General features: G+C 40.0%; 1 protein-coding gene across 3 annotated transcripts in view; it reads left to right on the plus strand.

Annotated features, from left to right (window-relative positions):
* The window catches only part of LOC121324321 (PH and SEC7 domain-containing protein 2-like), a 280,349-nt gene that overhangs the window by 212,298 nt on the left and 50,827 nt on the right, over positions 1–17,224 (plus strand). For all 3 annotated transcript variants that reach the window (XM_041266043.1, XM_041266042.1, XM_041266045.1), the window contains 3 exons: positions 4,538–4,780; positions 5,608–5,688; positions 6,522–6,634. In XM_041266043.1, the coding sequence (XP_041121977.1) occupies positions 4,538–4,780; positions 5,608–5,688; positions 6,522–6,634 (437 nt within the window). The remainder of the gene's footprint in view (positions 1–4,537; positions 4,781–5,607; positions 5,689–6,521; positions 6,635–17,224) is intronic.

A 17,224-nucleotide genomic window follows, 5' to 3' on the forward strand; every position in this document is an offset into this window, starting at 1 on the left:
GTCTTACCAGTCCCAGCAGTGTCAGCACCAGTCTTACCAGTTCCAGCAGTAGCAGCAATAGTATTTATTGTCAGTTCCAGCAGTGTCAGCACCAGTCTTACTAGTTCTAGTAATAGCAGCAACAGTCACAGGAGTTATTTTAGGTTGGTGTTGTTTTTGCTGGGAGATTTGTTTAAAAAATATGTGTCATGAAATTTCAAACATCATCCAAGGTGGGTCACTGGGTAAAAATTAGCGACTTATATTGCTTTACAGTTTGCATTAATAGAGTCCAGGCTTCATTAACAAGATATGCAGGGGGGGGTTAGGGTTAGGGTTAGGGTTAGGGTTAGGGTTAGGGCCTTGCCGTCCAGTGACTCTGAGTCCAGCTGTGCTGAAGCAGGAGAGGGGCGAACTTCAGACAACGAATAGTAAGTGCAATTTCTGTTCTGTTCTGTTCAACGATCTCTAGTTTTGTTCTGTGCATATTATTTGTACTTGTAAAATTATGCTATAAAAATCTGCATAATACACTTTAATATGCTGAGGGTTCTGCGGTTTATATGAGACCATTTTTAAATGTGTATAGGAACTTTATCTAATATATAACTCTGCTGTGACCAAACATTATTTCAATGTTTGTAACCATGGTTTTGTTGCATGTTGAATACGATAAAGGGGTTTCACTAAATGAGATGTTTCTCAATGGCATAAAAAGTCTGGAACCATATGTTTTTTTAAAGCTGATTTCACCCATTCTCTGCTTTAGTGGAAAAATAAAGATCGAAAAAATCCAGAAAATTCTTTACTCAAAATTAATCAAAAAGAGTGCTATATTACATGTATGGACTGAAAATGTATCTCGCGACAAAGTTGTTGTCTGAATATGGAATGGTAATGTAAGCCTGTAGAAAATGTACATTTTAATGTGTTTTTGCTTCAGTACGGTCCATATTCATAAAGCATTTTCACCCAAAATCAGAAGTAAGCATTTTAACTGCCTATGGGGACTGTTAGATAAGTGCATGAAAGACTTACCTGACACTACAACTTATTTGTGTTTCCATTGAGGAAAAAAAGTTAAATGATAAATATGGCCCTACAGTATGTTTTTTCCAGATCTCTTAGAAAGCCTATGAGTCAGGGACATTTTGTATTGTACAGAAAATGGCAAATGTTTTATTTTATTTTGTATTTTCTTTCATGGTTTTCACTGTTTTTTTTTTCATGGGTATCATTAATTCAGGCAAGTTGCTTATATATTTAACCCTTCTGTATGCCTTGTTTTCATCAGGCATTGAGGTGCCACGTAAACATTTACAACTGCAAATCAAATGGTTTAATTATTTTTCCTCAAGTTAGTTTAATGTAAAAAAAATAATAAAATAAATATAGCTTTTGTAAATTGTTAAATAAAAATCAAGCTGAAATAAACAGCCTGCTTTTTACTGCTTGTTTCCAACACACATAATCTATTAAAGAGTGTGGATGGCTGTACTGCAGGACTTGGCAAGTAAATTCTAATCTCTGTTCAATACATGTTTGTGGTTGACTATATCCTAAGGAGTGTACTGAAGAGCTGTAGTGTCTGGCATTACCCAGGTTATTTTTTACCTCGACAGATTTCAAGGTTATCACTCTGTTAACTGTAATAATAACTAAATAATAACCACAATTATATTTAGTTAACTGTATTAATAACTCTTAACTACAATTAAACTAATAACTATAACTAAAATTAAAAAATCATAACTCAACAAACCCTGGTTGTGACAGGAAGCTCTCACAGTGACTGTATTTGATTAGCCTGTGCCATTATCCCTAGCTTTGACTATAAGTAAAAAAAAAAATCATGCCCTAAAGGCGGCAAGTGTTCTATGACATCACACACCCTGTTGTATTAACAGCTTTAGTGTGAGACACCCAGGGGTTCATATATTTAGACTGTAACCTGTTGCAAATACAGTGAGTATTCTCAGGAGGATGTCGTTACGTTCCACACATTAAATAGGTCAATATCATAGGAGTTCTTTTAAACTTTTAATTCCTAAAGTTGTCTTCAGTGGTGCACTTATTACTGAATACAGGTCCTGCAGCATTCATAGACTAAAGCACTGTTGCAACATGTACAATAAGGAGCCACTCCTCTGTGTATGACGGAGCCTGCACAAAGTGTGATTCACACAGGCAAGCTGTCTCCTGTCTCCTGTTTACAGGCAGGCCGGCACCATGAGAGCTGCCCCTCGCATCTATTTAATCTTTAAAAAAGAAAACATCAGTCTATGTTAAGTTGAATCAAGGAACTTTATAGCATTGCTGGCAACAGCTTCCTGGTTTACTGCTGTTAATGGTGCAGTTTTCTCCTGTTTTTCCCATGGCTATTCTAGCATTTACCACAGTTTCCAATGCTTTTGTATTGTTTTACGGTATGTTTCAGGACTTTAGACTGCATTTCACCATGATTAACAAGGAAAGCTGTGAAAGGGGGCTATGGGAAAAGCCTAATTTCAATAGTTTTCCTTCATTTGATTGAAATTGTGAAACCCAACATCTCCATAGCCTCCCCTTTGCTACTCATAAGCTCTAAAAATGTATGTGTATGAAATTTGGCACTGTCATTATTAAAATATAAGAAAAACTCTTTGAAGCTTGAACTCTTGAGTTGTTCCACAGGGGTTATACAGAGCCTAAAACACATCACAGAAACACTAACTTGATGTTCCAGGATACGGAAGCACCTGCCAACCTTTCAGCTCTCCTTATCCTTTCTGTCTTGCTTATTATTACTGAAACTCTCTGCAACATTTTATAATTAGCAAACAGTTCGATATTTGAAACCAAATGGTGAATTGGTGTACAACTATGGTGTAACTGCCAAACAGCAGACTATCTTTCTAGCAATATACAGTATTACAGCTGCAGTACAATTTTATATTAGTTTATTATTGTTTAGACTGTAATTATTTTCTATATGAATTACCTTAATGCATATGAGAATAAGTACAATGTGACAGTGTGTGTAAAAGAGTTTTGAAGAGGTTTTACGTAGTTTGCACTTAATTCATTTCCAAAAGCCAATCTGTCCTACATTCTGGGGAAGTTGATGGTGATAAATGTTACAGTTTGTACTGTCATGGTGGGGGAAATGTACTTTACTGACGTACTTGTTTATTAAAACCTGATCTGTAAGCACAGGGTTTATGATGTATGGAGAGTGCTGTGGATTCGTACAAATCACATCCTGAGCCAAGTCTCTACAGTAACGTCACAGGGACTGTCTGCTTTCCTGCAGCGATTGGTGAAGAAAGTAAACTCGACACACTAGGGTAGCTGGAGATGAAGATTGAGCACTTCATAGAGAAGTATCGTTTTTTAAAGCTCTAGGCTAGCAATGGAGATGGACAAATGAAAAAAAAACATTTTAATGTTACAAGGAGCTCTGTCCACTGATGCATACCTATCATTGCAGTACCTCTCTGTGCTTGTATCAAACAGACAGCTCTGTGCACTGATACATATCTAGCATTGCAATACCGCTCTTGGCTTCTCCATGTGCCCTGCACTTTCCTGAAAAGGAAATTTGTGGGGCTGACTGATAAAAACAAACACTATATTTGGAGTGTTGTTACTGAGAGTAAAGTTGGAATTTTAAAGAGCTAAGAATTCTTCCTAAACCATTGTCAAGTATTTGCTTGTCAAACAGCTGCACACTTTGTACAGTAGGAGGTGTGCAGTGTAAGGTTACTGTATTTATTCAATATTGTTCCATTTACACATCGATGCTGTAGTTTATCAAGTACTCTAATGCAGACTTCTCAAAGGCTTTTTTTTAATTGGTTACAAAAAATCCCAATATGTTTTATGTAGATACTGTGAATGCAGGTCATGGTGATATTTTAATGCCATCTGTGAACTACCTCGCTAGGAGGTTCAGAGATGGCACTGAACTGTCTTTAACTCCTGTATGAAAGGCTATGACGGCACTGAAGCGCAGGCGTGGATTGAATGTCAGTATCCCACGTGACTGTATACCGAACATGTTGGATATTTTTTGTTACACGCTTTCATTTTTTTCAAATACAGTGGCTGTTCAAGAACCAGGTAGTAATTAGAGTCTTAAATAAGTTAAGGAATTGTTAATTTTATGGGCTGATGAGGAGGTGAATCATTAATAGAAGAGTTGCTGTAATTTATGGGCGAATCGCCGTTGCCATGAAAACGATCTGTTGACTGACAGGTTTGAAAGTTGTACTCACATGATCCCTTTGGCTGTGTGAAGTGTTATGACTGTGTGAATGGGTATTTTAAATATAAAGGTCTCGGAGACGGCTCAGTATCGGCATTTGTGTGTGAAAGTAGCTTTAGACACATGTAATGTAATCCAGATTAGTAGGAGCCAGCACCATGTAGTGTCTGGCAGTGCATTTGGTTTTAATATTCTTGCATTCCCAGGTAATTGAAAACAATGCCTTTCTGTTTGCAATTTCTCCCGAAAAGGCAAAAGAATGACTGAGTGCAGCCGTGACTCATTTTTCCTCTTCTTGTGGTTGTATTGCAGCGATGCAAACTTGAAGGATGTCTTATCGGACTCAGACTCAGAGATGGGCAGTGTGGAGCAGCTGGAGCAGGGCAGTGTGGAGCAGCTGGAGCAGGGCAGTGTGGAGCATCTGGAGCAGGGCAGCACGGACACACTGGCAAACGGCTGTAAGGCTGACACTGACGCTGCCCGCAGACTCGCCAAGCGCCTCTATCACCTGCAGGGATTCAAGCGCTGTGATGTTGCACGCCACCTTGGCAAGAAGTAAGCTTGACCTCTGAGACTGAGATTACTTTACCTCACCTGGCAATGGATAAGCATATACAGTACATATGAAACATGGCAAACCATGGAAAACTGCAAAGTATAACCATGCAAAAAGAGCTTTCAAATTTACCGTTGTAAACTTTTATATCATTATCCATAACGTTAAAGATCCTGTAATATGGTATTCAATCAAAAAATACCAGATTTCACTTATTTTGCATTCTATGGAGCCAATTAATCTAAATGTCATGAAGGGCAGCATATATATGCTGTGGAATGTTTACATACATTGTTGACACTATTATAATTTGATTGAATAGCGCCATAGAGCAGGTAAATATGCAGGCCACAAAGCAGTGGTGTATTTTTTGACTGGATCCAACTATTGTTGTACTGAAAAGAAACTTGGTAAATAAGCGTAAACGTTTCAACGAGATGTCTTTTTTGATGTCTTTAAGTAATTTAGTAATGTATTGTTGTTTAAGTACTACATTATACCCTTCTTTGGTATAGTCAGTAGCTATAAATCAGGAGTGAGTAGCCTACATACGGACCCTGAAGCCAGCCCTATAATATTACCTCAGCCTTCATTAGGCAATGGAAGGAAGCAAAGATTGTGTTGAGAGGTATCCTTACCCTTATTAGCTCCCTTTAGCCACAGAGTGTCTGTGTTGAAGCAGCAGAATGTCAGTTATCAGATAGCATTGTGAACTGATGTATGAAGAGATTACTCATCTTCTTGCCTGCATGAAAACAACAGGTCTGGTTATCTCTGCATGTTTGAGATCCACCCACCCCCTAATGACTCATGTTTTTGTGCATAGTAATGAGTTTAGCAAGCTGGTGGCTGAAGAATACGTGGGTTTCTTTGACTTCACGGGCCTGAGTCTGGACAGAGCACTCAGGTGAGTTCACAGCATGCAGACAGACTGGATCCGAATCACCAGCTGGGGTGTCAGCACATATCTGAAAATAGTTAATCCCAATTGTGTCTTGTTTAAAGTACATAGAGCTAACCAAACAATTCCTGTACCTAATATGTATTGTTATTATTCTGTTCTTTTGACATTTAGATGAAACGTGCATCTAATTTTTAGTGGTATTTTCTATTCAGTAGCTATAAAAATAAATGATATATTTGCTAATATTACAGATAACCTAAGTAGTAAGCTATAATACATAAACATTTCTGTTATACAGTATAGTCCATCATAATTCCAGGCTGTGTTTAAAGTACAGTTTGTAATTTACATTTGTCTGTCCACATGACGAAGAATATGGTGAACTGGTAATGCAGTATTGAAGTGTGCTCATGAAGCTGATAGCTTAAGGAAAAAAATTCCATTGAAAAAATGCTGTAATGTCTTCGTCTTTGATATAGGAAAATGTGAGATCTACAAATGATTACCATTCATGTTAGATTTACTAGATCTTTGAGTACATAACCCTTTTTTGTAGATATTGTTACATGGCTATTATTATTATTATTATTATTATTATTAATGTATTTATTTGACAGGGACGTACAGTTTTTAACATTTATGACATGTCATAAGATGCATTGCACCCAGATTTAGCTGTGAGCTAATTTTCCTTGGCAGACCCTGCACAAACACAAACAACTGCAGAAGGGAATGCCACATCTATAGAATTGTAGTCGTTTGTATTCTTACTATTCTGTTTGTTGTATTGGTGGAATAGCTCTTCTTTAACCCGTTTCTCCCTTTTGTACTTCCAGAATGTTTCTGAAAGCCTTTCCTTTAATGGGCGAGACTCAAGAAAGAGAGCGTGTTCTCATCCACTTCTCTCAGAGATACTGCCAGTGCAATGCGGAGGGTGTGACCTCAGAAGGTAGATGTTCCTTCACACAGTCCATACAGCCGTATCGATGCAGCTTTACCTGCACTCTTACAATGCTGCATGTTTTTGAACTATCTGCAATAGGCTGTTTGGAATTCATAATACCTAAAAGAAAAGCTTGGGGGCTGAACCCAGTTTTGATCCAGATATTGTGTTTTTTCTGTTTTAACTCATAAACACTGATAAAACACTCCTGAAACCAAAATAATGAAATCAGTGTATCCAATAAAGCCCGGAAAAACACTGGACATGGGTACTTAATGGACGTTGACTTCACTCCTTTCCCAGTGCAGACGCTTCCTGACTTATATCTAGCATTAATTAGTTCTGAATACTTTAAACCCAACCCCAACTACTGAGTGGCAGCAAATTCCTACATTTCTATTGGAGACTCTACAGACAGGGAGGATTGTAAACGAGATTACAATTAGAAACTAAGGGTTGTTTTTGCTCATGAGATTTAAAGCCATATTCCCCAGCGCAGGTAAACTCTTTCACTTTCTTTTCGCCGGTACGGTATATCATTATTTTGTTGGTCATTTATTTAAGTTTAGGAAATTAACTCTATATAGGATGTGCTTGATTTCTGTCTGCCTTTCTCCCACCTTAACAACTTTGTTTAGAAAATATTTTATGGAAAGTATGTTCGTGACGTGGTCTTGAAATCGAAATGATATGTCAGTGTTGTGTACAATGCATTTTTAAACTTGCGCTGGCAGTGTGGAACAGTTAAGTATATTAAAATATGCTATGATGAGCTACTGTTTTCCTTTCTCTGCTGGCTAGTGGATAAACAGTGTTTAACTTCCCTGATCTACGCACCATGTTAATGGATCCTCAACTAATGCGCTATCCTTGCACTAGGCCCAGATATTCAAAGCGATGCGCAATCCCCTTGCAAAATTTGTGCCTCGCATGACACAAAGCAGTTGGAAAATAGCAGTTTTTTGCTCAATTTGCAAATGTGTTTGTACTCGCAAAACCATCTGCACATTCATTACCAATATAGCAGAAATGCACAAGAGCTACACGTGAATGCGCAGAATTGGAATACCACACGACAATGGACTGTTAACAATACCCTGCCAGGCAGTTATCATAGGTGTACAGTACATACCAATATCCCTCAGACAAGTCTACACTCAAATGTAACCTGCACATGGAATGCAGAATCAAAGCTCAACGCAAATCGTTAGCATTGGCACCCCCGAATTTACATGCCCACCCCAGAAATATATAAACAAGCTACTAAATGGTGAAATTAAACAATGGACAACAGGATAGTATAGGCCATTCAATATATAACTTAAATTAAAAAATATATATATTGTAGCGGCTTGCTAACTGGATAAGTGTCAACATGAAGGAGACTGAGTAGTTCTGAGTAGTTCCGACCCGTACTCCTTACATTATACATAAACATATTTACAGAAGGATTATAAAACAAACCCACATTGCTGAAAACACTATTCGGAAGCCCAGAAGACGGGAATCTCAGCATGGCCAAGAACGCTGCCTGTGGGTGCAGCCTGTACATGCGTATCCCTTACTCATACTTCTGCTGCAAACCCCTTCCAACTGCCCCCCACTCACCACACCCCCTGGTCCTACCACATCTGTATGGCATAGTCAATAGCATGGAATGCAGACAGTGGGTGTCAAAGTATGCTTCTCATATCAATGAGAAATAAATAACAAGGTAGTTGCTGTATAAGAAATAAAGATTGAGTGAGTGAACCAAGCACCTGCCCTCCACTCATAAGTGAAACTGCATTGCAGCAGGGTGGTACATGTCAGTACTGGCAGTCAATCAGCCATGTGACCCATGTAGTTATAGGCTAGAAGGACTATCAATCTGACAGAACTGGAGAGTTGAGGTAACAGTAGTAAAACATGTATTGGATCATGTTGGGGCCTCTGTTTGTGAGCATACTGTTTAATAACACTTTGCTGATAGTGCATTGAAACTGTGATATTTATATGTTTATTGGTGGCGGTTGTAACCACACTGTAGGACATATTCCCTGAATATGATAATATATGAATGTATATTAGAAACGTAACTGGATTCATTAATGAAACTGTGTGTCTAGAGGAAAAGGGCAAACTGCTGTGTCTTGAGAAGGGGGCCTCTGGTTTGCTTTCATACTGAACTATGTGACCTACTGATTACAGGACCAGCACCTGAACTGGATTAGGCTGAGCGGACAGTTGAATTATATACAGATAATTCACACGTGCAACAGCAATCTTTTTGTTGTAAGGAAGACATAAACTAGCGATGTCTCGGTGGAAAAGGACATTAAAACATCAAAGGACTTGGAGTTAGAGGCAAGATACACAAATGACCCCATGAAAGTAGCTGATCAGCACAGTGAAAAAGACTATAAAAAACAAAGCGAAATTGAACATTTGGCGCTCCACATTGAATGCTAAACTAGGAGTTTTTGTTGACTCAGAAATGTCTTCATCTAGGCAATGTGGGGAAGCTATAAAAAAGGCTAACAAGATACTCGGATACATTGTGAAAAGTGTTGAATTTAAATCAAGGGAAGTAATGTTAAAACTGTACAATGCACTTGTAAGACCTCATCTTGAATATTGTGTGCAGTTCTGGTCACCTCGCTATAAAAAAGATATTGCTGCTCTAGAAAGAGTGCAAAGAAGAGCGACCAGAATTATTCCGGGCTTAAAAGGCATGTCATATGCAGACAGGCTAAAAGAATTGAATCTGTTCAGTCTTGAACAAAGAAGACTACGTGGCGACCTAATTCAAGCATTCAAAATTCTAAAAGGTATTGACAGTGTCGACGCAAGGGACTTTTTCAGCCTGAAAAAAGAAACAAGGACCAGGGGTCACAAATGGAGTTTAGAAAAAGGGGCATTCAGAACAGAAAATAGGAGACACTTTTTTACACAGAGAATTGTGAGGGTCTGGAATCAACTCCCCAGTAATGTTGTTGAAGCTGACACCCTGGGATCCTTCAAGAAGCTGCTTGATGAGATTTTGGGATCAATAAGCTACTAACAACCAAACGAGCAAGATGGGCCGAATGGCCTCCTCTCGTTTGTAAACTTTCTTATGTTCTTATGTTCTTATGTTCTAAGGTGCTGTCACTCTGCTAAGCAAAGCTGCAACTCCCAGACTCTGCCTAAAAACAGAATCAAGACAGGACCTGAAACGGACCCATGATGAAGAAGCAAGCTTCAAGTGAGTCAACAACCACAAGCAACGAGACTGAGGCCCGGCTAGAAGACTGTCATAAAACTTATCAGACAAACCAGTCTGGGTCTGCTGTACACCTAAAACCACAGTATCCAAAAGAAACTGTGCCCTGCTACCTGCATAGCTAAAGATTCAGCGAAGAGGACAGAGCGGACGGGCGCTGTTGTGAATCCTAGACCGAGGACTGAAGACTTTGTTGCAGTTATTTGTTGATTCTATCGAGAATTGAAAGCTTTGTTGCCAAGTTTGATCCAAAGTGGATTGAAGACTTTGTTGTGGAGAGGAGAGTTTTGTACTGGACACTTCAACAGATTGAGTTTTCAAACCAGCGGACCAGAAGTCTAAGCTTCAAGGAACTGTTGATTATAATTCCAGTTGCATTTTCCTTTCATGGAACTGAATTAATTTATTGTAACACATTCACATGGAATTGAAATTATTTAGTTTGCACACTTTGCATGTGAAATAACTTTTAGTGAAACTTGTAACTATAAGTACTCTACCTCATATTGTTGTATGAATTTCTTTAAAAGTAAACTTGCCATATACTTAATCTATATACCATTAATAAGCTTAATGTGATATATTGTAAGATTGTGTGCATCCTCTCAATTGTGTGTGTGTGTGTGTGTGTGTGTGTGTGTGTGTGTGTGTGTGTGTGTGTGTGTGATAGTAAGCTACTACGTCACAGCCTGCTTGCTTGCTTGCTGTTGAAGCTGCTGCTGGTGTATGAGGAGACAGGCGGTGTCATATTTCAGTTGCCAGCTAGTCAAGCGTGAGGGCAGTGGACCTTTGTAATGGTCTTTGTGCTTAGAGACTAAGAGATTTACTTTCTAACTTTTCTGATTTCTATTTATTATTTGTGTACTTAATAAAATACTACAATTGATTAACTGTTCCTTGTATCTGCACGTGAATGTGTGTTCATAGTAAATCCTCGATATTTGGAACACGTCAATTTAAACCTCGGACCTCGGTGTTTCATCCTCAGACCGACGGTCTGGTGGAACGCTTTAATAAGACCCTTAAGAGCATGTTGCGCAGGTTTATTCAGAGTGATGTGCATTACTGGGACCAGCTGATTCCTCCCCTTCTCTTTGCGATCAGAGAGGTACCCAATGCTTCTACGGGGTTTTCACCATTCGAGCTGTTGTATGGGTGGAGACCCCGAGGTGTGCTCGATCTGGTCAGAGAGATGTGGGAGGAGCAGCAGGACAATTCGACCAATACTGTCCGGTATGTGTTGGACCTGCGCAAGCGTCTTGAGTCTGTTGGGAAATGGGCGCATGACAATTTGCAGCAGGCACAGCACAGACAGGAGACACAATATAACCGAGGAGCCCGGTTGCGCACATTTCAGCTGGGGGATAAGGTACTTCTCTTATTACCCAGTTCTGAGTCCAAACTCTTGGCTAAGTGGCAAGGACCCTTTGAGGTTACGCGCCGGGTTGGGAAGATGGACTATGAGATCTGCCAGCCGGAGCGACGGAGAGAGAAACATGTTTATCATATCAACCTCTTAAAGCCTTGGTTGCAACAAGAGGCGTTGTTAGTGGCGCATGCAGATGATGTCACGGACCTGGGACCTGATCTTTCTATGTTGGCAAGAAAAGGATCGGTACAGATTGCTGAGAATCTGACACCAATGCAGAAATGTCAGGCTTGTGGTCTGGTGACGGAGTTTCCTGACGATTTCTCTTCCATCCCGGGGCAGACTCGAGTAGCCCATCATCACATTGATATTGAGCCGGGGGCGGTAGTTCGCCAGAGGCTGTACCGTATACCTGAGCGTAAAAGACAGGGAATAAAAGCAGAAATTGATGAAATGCTGAGACTGGGGGTAATAGAAGAGTCCCAAAGTGACTGGAACAGTCCGATCATTTTAGTCGATAAGCCAGACGGGTCAACTCGATTTTGCATTGATTTCAGACGAATCAATGAGAAATCAAAATTTGACGCTTATCCGATGCCCCGGGTAGATGAGTTGCTGGAGCATCTAGGCACAGCTCATTTTATGATGACACTGGATTTAACGAAGGGGTACTGGCAGATACCCCTGACTCCGGAATCTAGAGAGAGGACGGCGTTTTCAACTCCCTTCGGGTTGTACCAATCATTGGAAATAGTGATATTTTGAAATTTACCTGTCCTGGTCACAAAAGCAAAGTTTGTGGGGAATAATAGCCATTTTCTATACTTTTGAGGCATAAGCAATTAGGAAATAACACTTACTACCCAGGAACAAAAAAATAAATAAAAAATTTGTTGCACGGTGTATGTGATAATACATCTCAAATCTGTTTATCATACAGTACAAATTACCATTCACAAATCTTATTGTAAACTAAACTAAATAAATACAGCTAGATAGAAAAATCCTGCCTTTCACACAATACTACTCAGTTTCATAGTGAAATTGGATTAGAAAACACTACATATTTCTTGCAATTTATTTGTAGTTACTAAAATACAACTTCTTGAACTAACTTGATCCTGTTTGAGATGAATATGTATTTTTCAGTATACAGCTATGACCAAAAGTTTTGCATCACCTAGAATCCTCCTGCTCACATATGTAACTAACATGGATTTACCAGTGTATCCCAAAGATCAGCCTGCTTCCAGCAGCGGTGACAGTCTTGGTTCAGTTTCTGCTCTCAGTGAGTCTGTCAAAGCCACCACAGGTGTGGGTGACAGTCTTTAATAGCCTTACCTACAAAAAACTTCAGTCTTGTTAGAGTGGCTCCCATCTCTTCATTCTCATTCCCATCATCGGTGGGCAAACACATTTTCACGAATCAGCCCCCAAATGTAGTCTCCCATCATGTTCTCGTTATACTGTCCTTGGTAGCGGCGTTCAAAGTCCAGTATATCCTGGTGGAAGCGCTCGCCTTGCTCCTCCGAGTACACTCCCATGTTCTCCTTATCAAGATGAGCATCAAGGATATGGACTTTGAGGGACATCCTACGGCCCATTGTGCCGTAGTTCTTCACCAGAGTCTCAACCAGCTCCACATAGTTTTTGGCCTTGTGATTGCCCAGGAAGCCCCGAACCACTGCGATTCCAAGCTGTTCCAAGCCACTTTCGCCTTACTAGTGAGCTTCTTGGGGAATTCATTGCTTTATCTGTGGTCTGACGAAGACACCTGCTTTGACCTTTGCCTCAGACAGCTTAGGGAAGAAGTCTTGAAGGTACTTGAATGCTGCCGACTCCTTATCTAGAGCTCTGACAAATTGTTTCATAAGGCCCAATTTGATGTGCAGTGGTGGCATCAGCACCTTCCGGGGGTCCACCAGTGGCTCCCACTTGACGTTGTTCTTCCCCACAGAGAACTAGGTCTGCTGTGGCCAGTCCCGCCTGTGGTAGTGTGCCTTGGTGTCCCTGCTGTCCCAAAGGCAAAGATAGCAGGGAAACTTGGTAAAACCGCCTTGGAGACCCATCAGGAATGCCACCATTTTGAAGTCTCCTATGACTTCCCAGCCGTACTCATCATACTTCAAGGCGTCCAGCAAGGTCTTGATGCTGTTGTAATCCTCTTTGAGGTGCACCGAGTGAGCCAGGGGAAGAGACGGGTACTTGTTACCATTATGGAGCAGCACGGCTTTGAGGCTCCTGGATGAGCTGTCAATGGAGAGGCGCCACTCATTCTGGTTACAGGCGATTCCGATTGCCTCGAACAGACTGGTCACATTGTGGCAGAAGCAGAGCCCATCTTGACGGGTGAAGAAGCTGGAAAACGATTGGTGACGCTTCCTCTGATCTGCGACTTGCACACTTTCATCCAACAAGTTCCACTGCTTGAGCCTAGATGTCAAAAGCTTGGCATTGGACTTGGTGAGACCAAGATCTCTAATCAAGTCGTTGAGGTCTTTTTGGTTGGGGTAGTATGGGTTTCTCTCCTCATCTCCACCTCTGAAATTGTCATCTGGATCTACAACGTCTTCCTCGCTCTCTGACTTGCTGTTCTCTTCTAAAGACGGCAGCTCTCTCTCCGGAGGAGTGGGTACGGGGAGCTCATGGCAGTGTGGTACCGGGGCGATGGATGAAGGAAGGTCCGGATATGTGATAGCAGGTGCATTCTTGCCAGTCCGACGTTTGGAAGGGTCCACCATGCAGAAGTAGCAGTTGCTTGAGTGGTCAGTGGGTTCCCGCCAAATTCTTGGGATAGCGAACTTCATGGCTCTCTTTTCCCCTCTGTACCATCCTACAAAAATACATTTATTTCACCCATGACTAATGTGTAAGAGATTCTCGCAACATTTTTCATATATGATACATTTTTTCAATAACATTGAAAATTATAAAACATTTTAAAGTTAAAAACTTTTACAAGCAGATGCTTCCACGGAGTACTTTTTCGCTCTTGTCTTGATAAATTGGCCGCAGACATAGCAAAATGCGTCTGCCGGATGCTTGCAGCCTCTTGATGCCATCTCAGAAAAATGCAGATATGTATCCACTTAGGCAGCTGGAACTAAACTGAACTGGTGGGCTTAAGGCCCCTGTATTTATACTACTATTTGTTGTTATATTACTGGAAAGTTCTAGAAAGTTCTAGAAGTTACTCCAAGTTTACTCTATCTGGAATGTTCTGGAAAATAGGTAAATTTCAAAATGTCACTGTCCTGGTCACAAAAGCAAAGTTTGTTGGGAATAATAGCCATTTTCTATACTTTTGAGGCATAAGCAATTAGGAAATAACACTTACTACCCAGGAACCCCAAAAAATTGTTACACGGTGTAATTTAGGAGCTCTACAAGAAAAAGCCCTACCTCCTTTGTTGCTTTTGTTGACCCGAGGAATAACCAGCAACCCTGCATCCTGTGATCTCAGATTGCGGTTTGGAAGATACAGGGTCAGTAAGTCCTTCAAGTAACTGCTGGTGCTGATCCATTCAGGGCTTTGTAAGTTAACAGCAAAATCTTAAAATCAATTCTATACTGCACAGGGAGCCAGTGCAAATAGGCCAAAACAGGGTAATATGTTCACTTTTCCTGGTTTTAGTTAGAATTCTAGCAGTGGTATTCTGAACAAGCTGCAAGTGGGATACCACATTTTTGGGACACCAGAAAAATCACTTCTAGATGAAACAAAGGTATGCATTAGTCTCTCAGCATCAAATACGGTAATAATTGTTCTAAGTTTGGCTATATTTCTCAACTGGTAAAAAGATACTTTAGTAATTTCCCTAATATGAGTGTCTAATGATAGATCAATATCAAAGGTTTATGTGAATTCAACATTAGAAAGTTCTGTGACATGCAGTGCTTGATGTCTATAAGTCAAGTACTGGTAGCTAATAACATCCAGGCAGAAGAAATTCCTGGCTTTAGGGACAAATATAGCTGTGTATCATCAGCATAGCGATGGAAGTTCACTCCGTGTCTGTGAATAATGTCGCCTAACGGTAGCATATATAGTGAAAACAGCAAGGGACCTAGAATAGAGCCCCGTGGGACACCACAGACAACTTCCAATAATGCTGATTTTACTCCCCAATAGAAATGAACTGAAACTTATCAGACAGATAAGATTTGAATCAGGATAGGACAAGGCCAGACAGTCGCACTGTTCTTTCAAGACAATTCATTAGGATGTTTTGATCTACAGTATCAAAGGCAGCACTTAGATCAAGAAGTATTAATACTGATAGAATTTGTAATTGAATTGCAGCAACTCTCTCTAGAACTTTATCTAAGAATGGTAGGTAGGAGATTGGCCTAAAGTTATCAAGGACTTTAGGGTCCAAATTGTGTTTATTAAGCATAGGCTTTGCCACAGCTGCCTCAAGTGCTGAGGGAGCTATACCAGAGGAAAGTGAACCATTTATAATTTTAAAATGTGGGTATTAATAACACCAAGAGCATCTTTTAATAGTGTTGTAGGAATAGGGTCAAGAGAGCGTGTAGTAGCTCTCATATGTTGAACTAGCTCTGTCAGTTCCTGCAAGGTAACCAAAGAAAAAAAACCCAAAGTAGCCTTAATAGGTGCAGTTGGTAAAACTGTGCTGGAGTCCTCCTTAATAGAAGCTGTCTGTGGAGTCTAATTTCTGATGTCTAGTATTCTATTTTTAAAAAAAGGTAAGAAGTCATTGAAGCAGCGAGAGGAGCCAATGTCGACTATTAGGGGAAGGATTAATTAATTTATCTAGGGTAGTAAAAATAAATATGGGGTTATTTGTAGTTGTTTCAATTAAATAAGAATAATGTGATGATCTAGGCAATGCCAGACCCTTCCTATATTTAACCAGGAGGTCCTTCCATGCAGTGTAGTGAACATGCAGTTTAGATTCCCGCCATCTCCACTTTATTTTACGACCCTCATATTTCATCTTATTTTTTTTTAAAAGACACTCTCCAAGTTTTGATTGGTGCGACAGCATCTAAGATAATATCGCAAGTCAGGCTGTGGATTGTGTAAAAAATATTTATTATCATAACTAGCTTCAAGACATCTTTCCTTTATGAAAAATGAACAGTTTAACTGTTTTTACAGTGAGTGCCAAAAGGGTGTTTGATGAAGAGAAGTTCAACCTGACTGGCATGGCCTCATTTTAGATGTAGGGAATTAACCCAGTAATAACAGGAGGTTAATGTAATAGCTGTGTGAAAGCCTCAGGCTGCCATTTGCAGCGTGATTGCTCCTGTTATCTATCATTCACATTGCTGATTGCTGTGGCTCTGCTGTGATGGTCTTTCCTTAACCTCTTTGACAGGAGTTGTTCAAGTTGAAACATGATGCACTGGTACAAAGACAGATACAGTATTGGGCCAAAAGACCACATTTCCTGTTTAAACAAGCAGGAAAAATGTATTTTTCAATTCAATTGAATCAAGCTGAAATGACTGGATACGAGCACTGATAAGGTTATAGTTTCAAGGATCGGAGGATTCCTGTTCTCTGAGGATCATAGAACAGTTCACCTTTTACACAATTGTGTATTGAAATGCATGCATCTTAGACATGATTTCAGCCACCAGTTTTGTACTTTAAGTGTTTTGTAAACTATTTGTGCAAAATCTAACAGTACCCTTCACTTTGTGACCTGGCCGTCATATTGGAGTGATATAACTTTCTGGTTTCCAGATCTTAAAGCTCCTAATGCTCCTAATAGTGGCCTCTTACTGGGTACACATCTGTAATTTATGATTCTTAGAAACTTTAGTTACTTTAGAAACTTGCTGCTGCCAGTGTAAACCCCCTCAGACAGAGGGCTTACTGCAATAGGTGAAATAAACTAAGCTTTGAAACAGGTGTGTTCTTTTTAATATGTAGCCAGACCACGACATTTCAGTGTGATAAAGCACATATCACAATATTAGATAATAATGTATCGGGTTGAGATCTAAAATA

The sequence above is a fragment of the Polyodon spathula genome, chromosome 12 (genome assembly GCF_017654505.1).
Source record: "Polyodon spathula isolate WHYD16114869_AA chromosome 12, ASM1765450v1, whole genome shotgun sequence".
In the NCBI taxonomy this organism is placed as follows: domain Eukaryota; kingdom Metazoa; phylum Chordata; class Actinopteri; order Acipenseriformes; family Polyodontidae; genus Polyodon; species Polyodon spathula.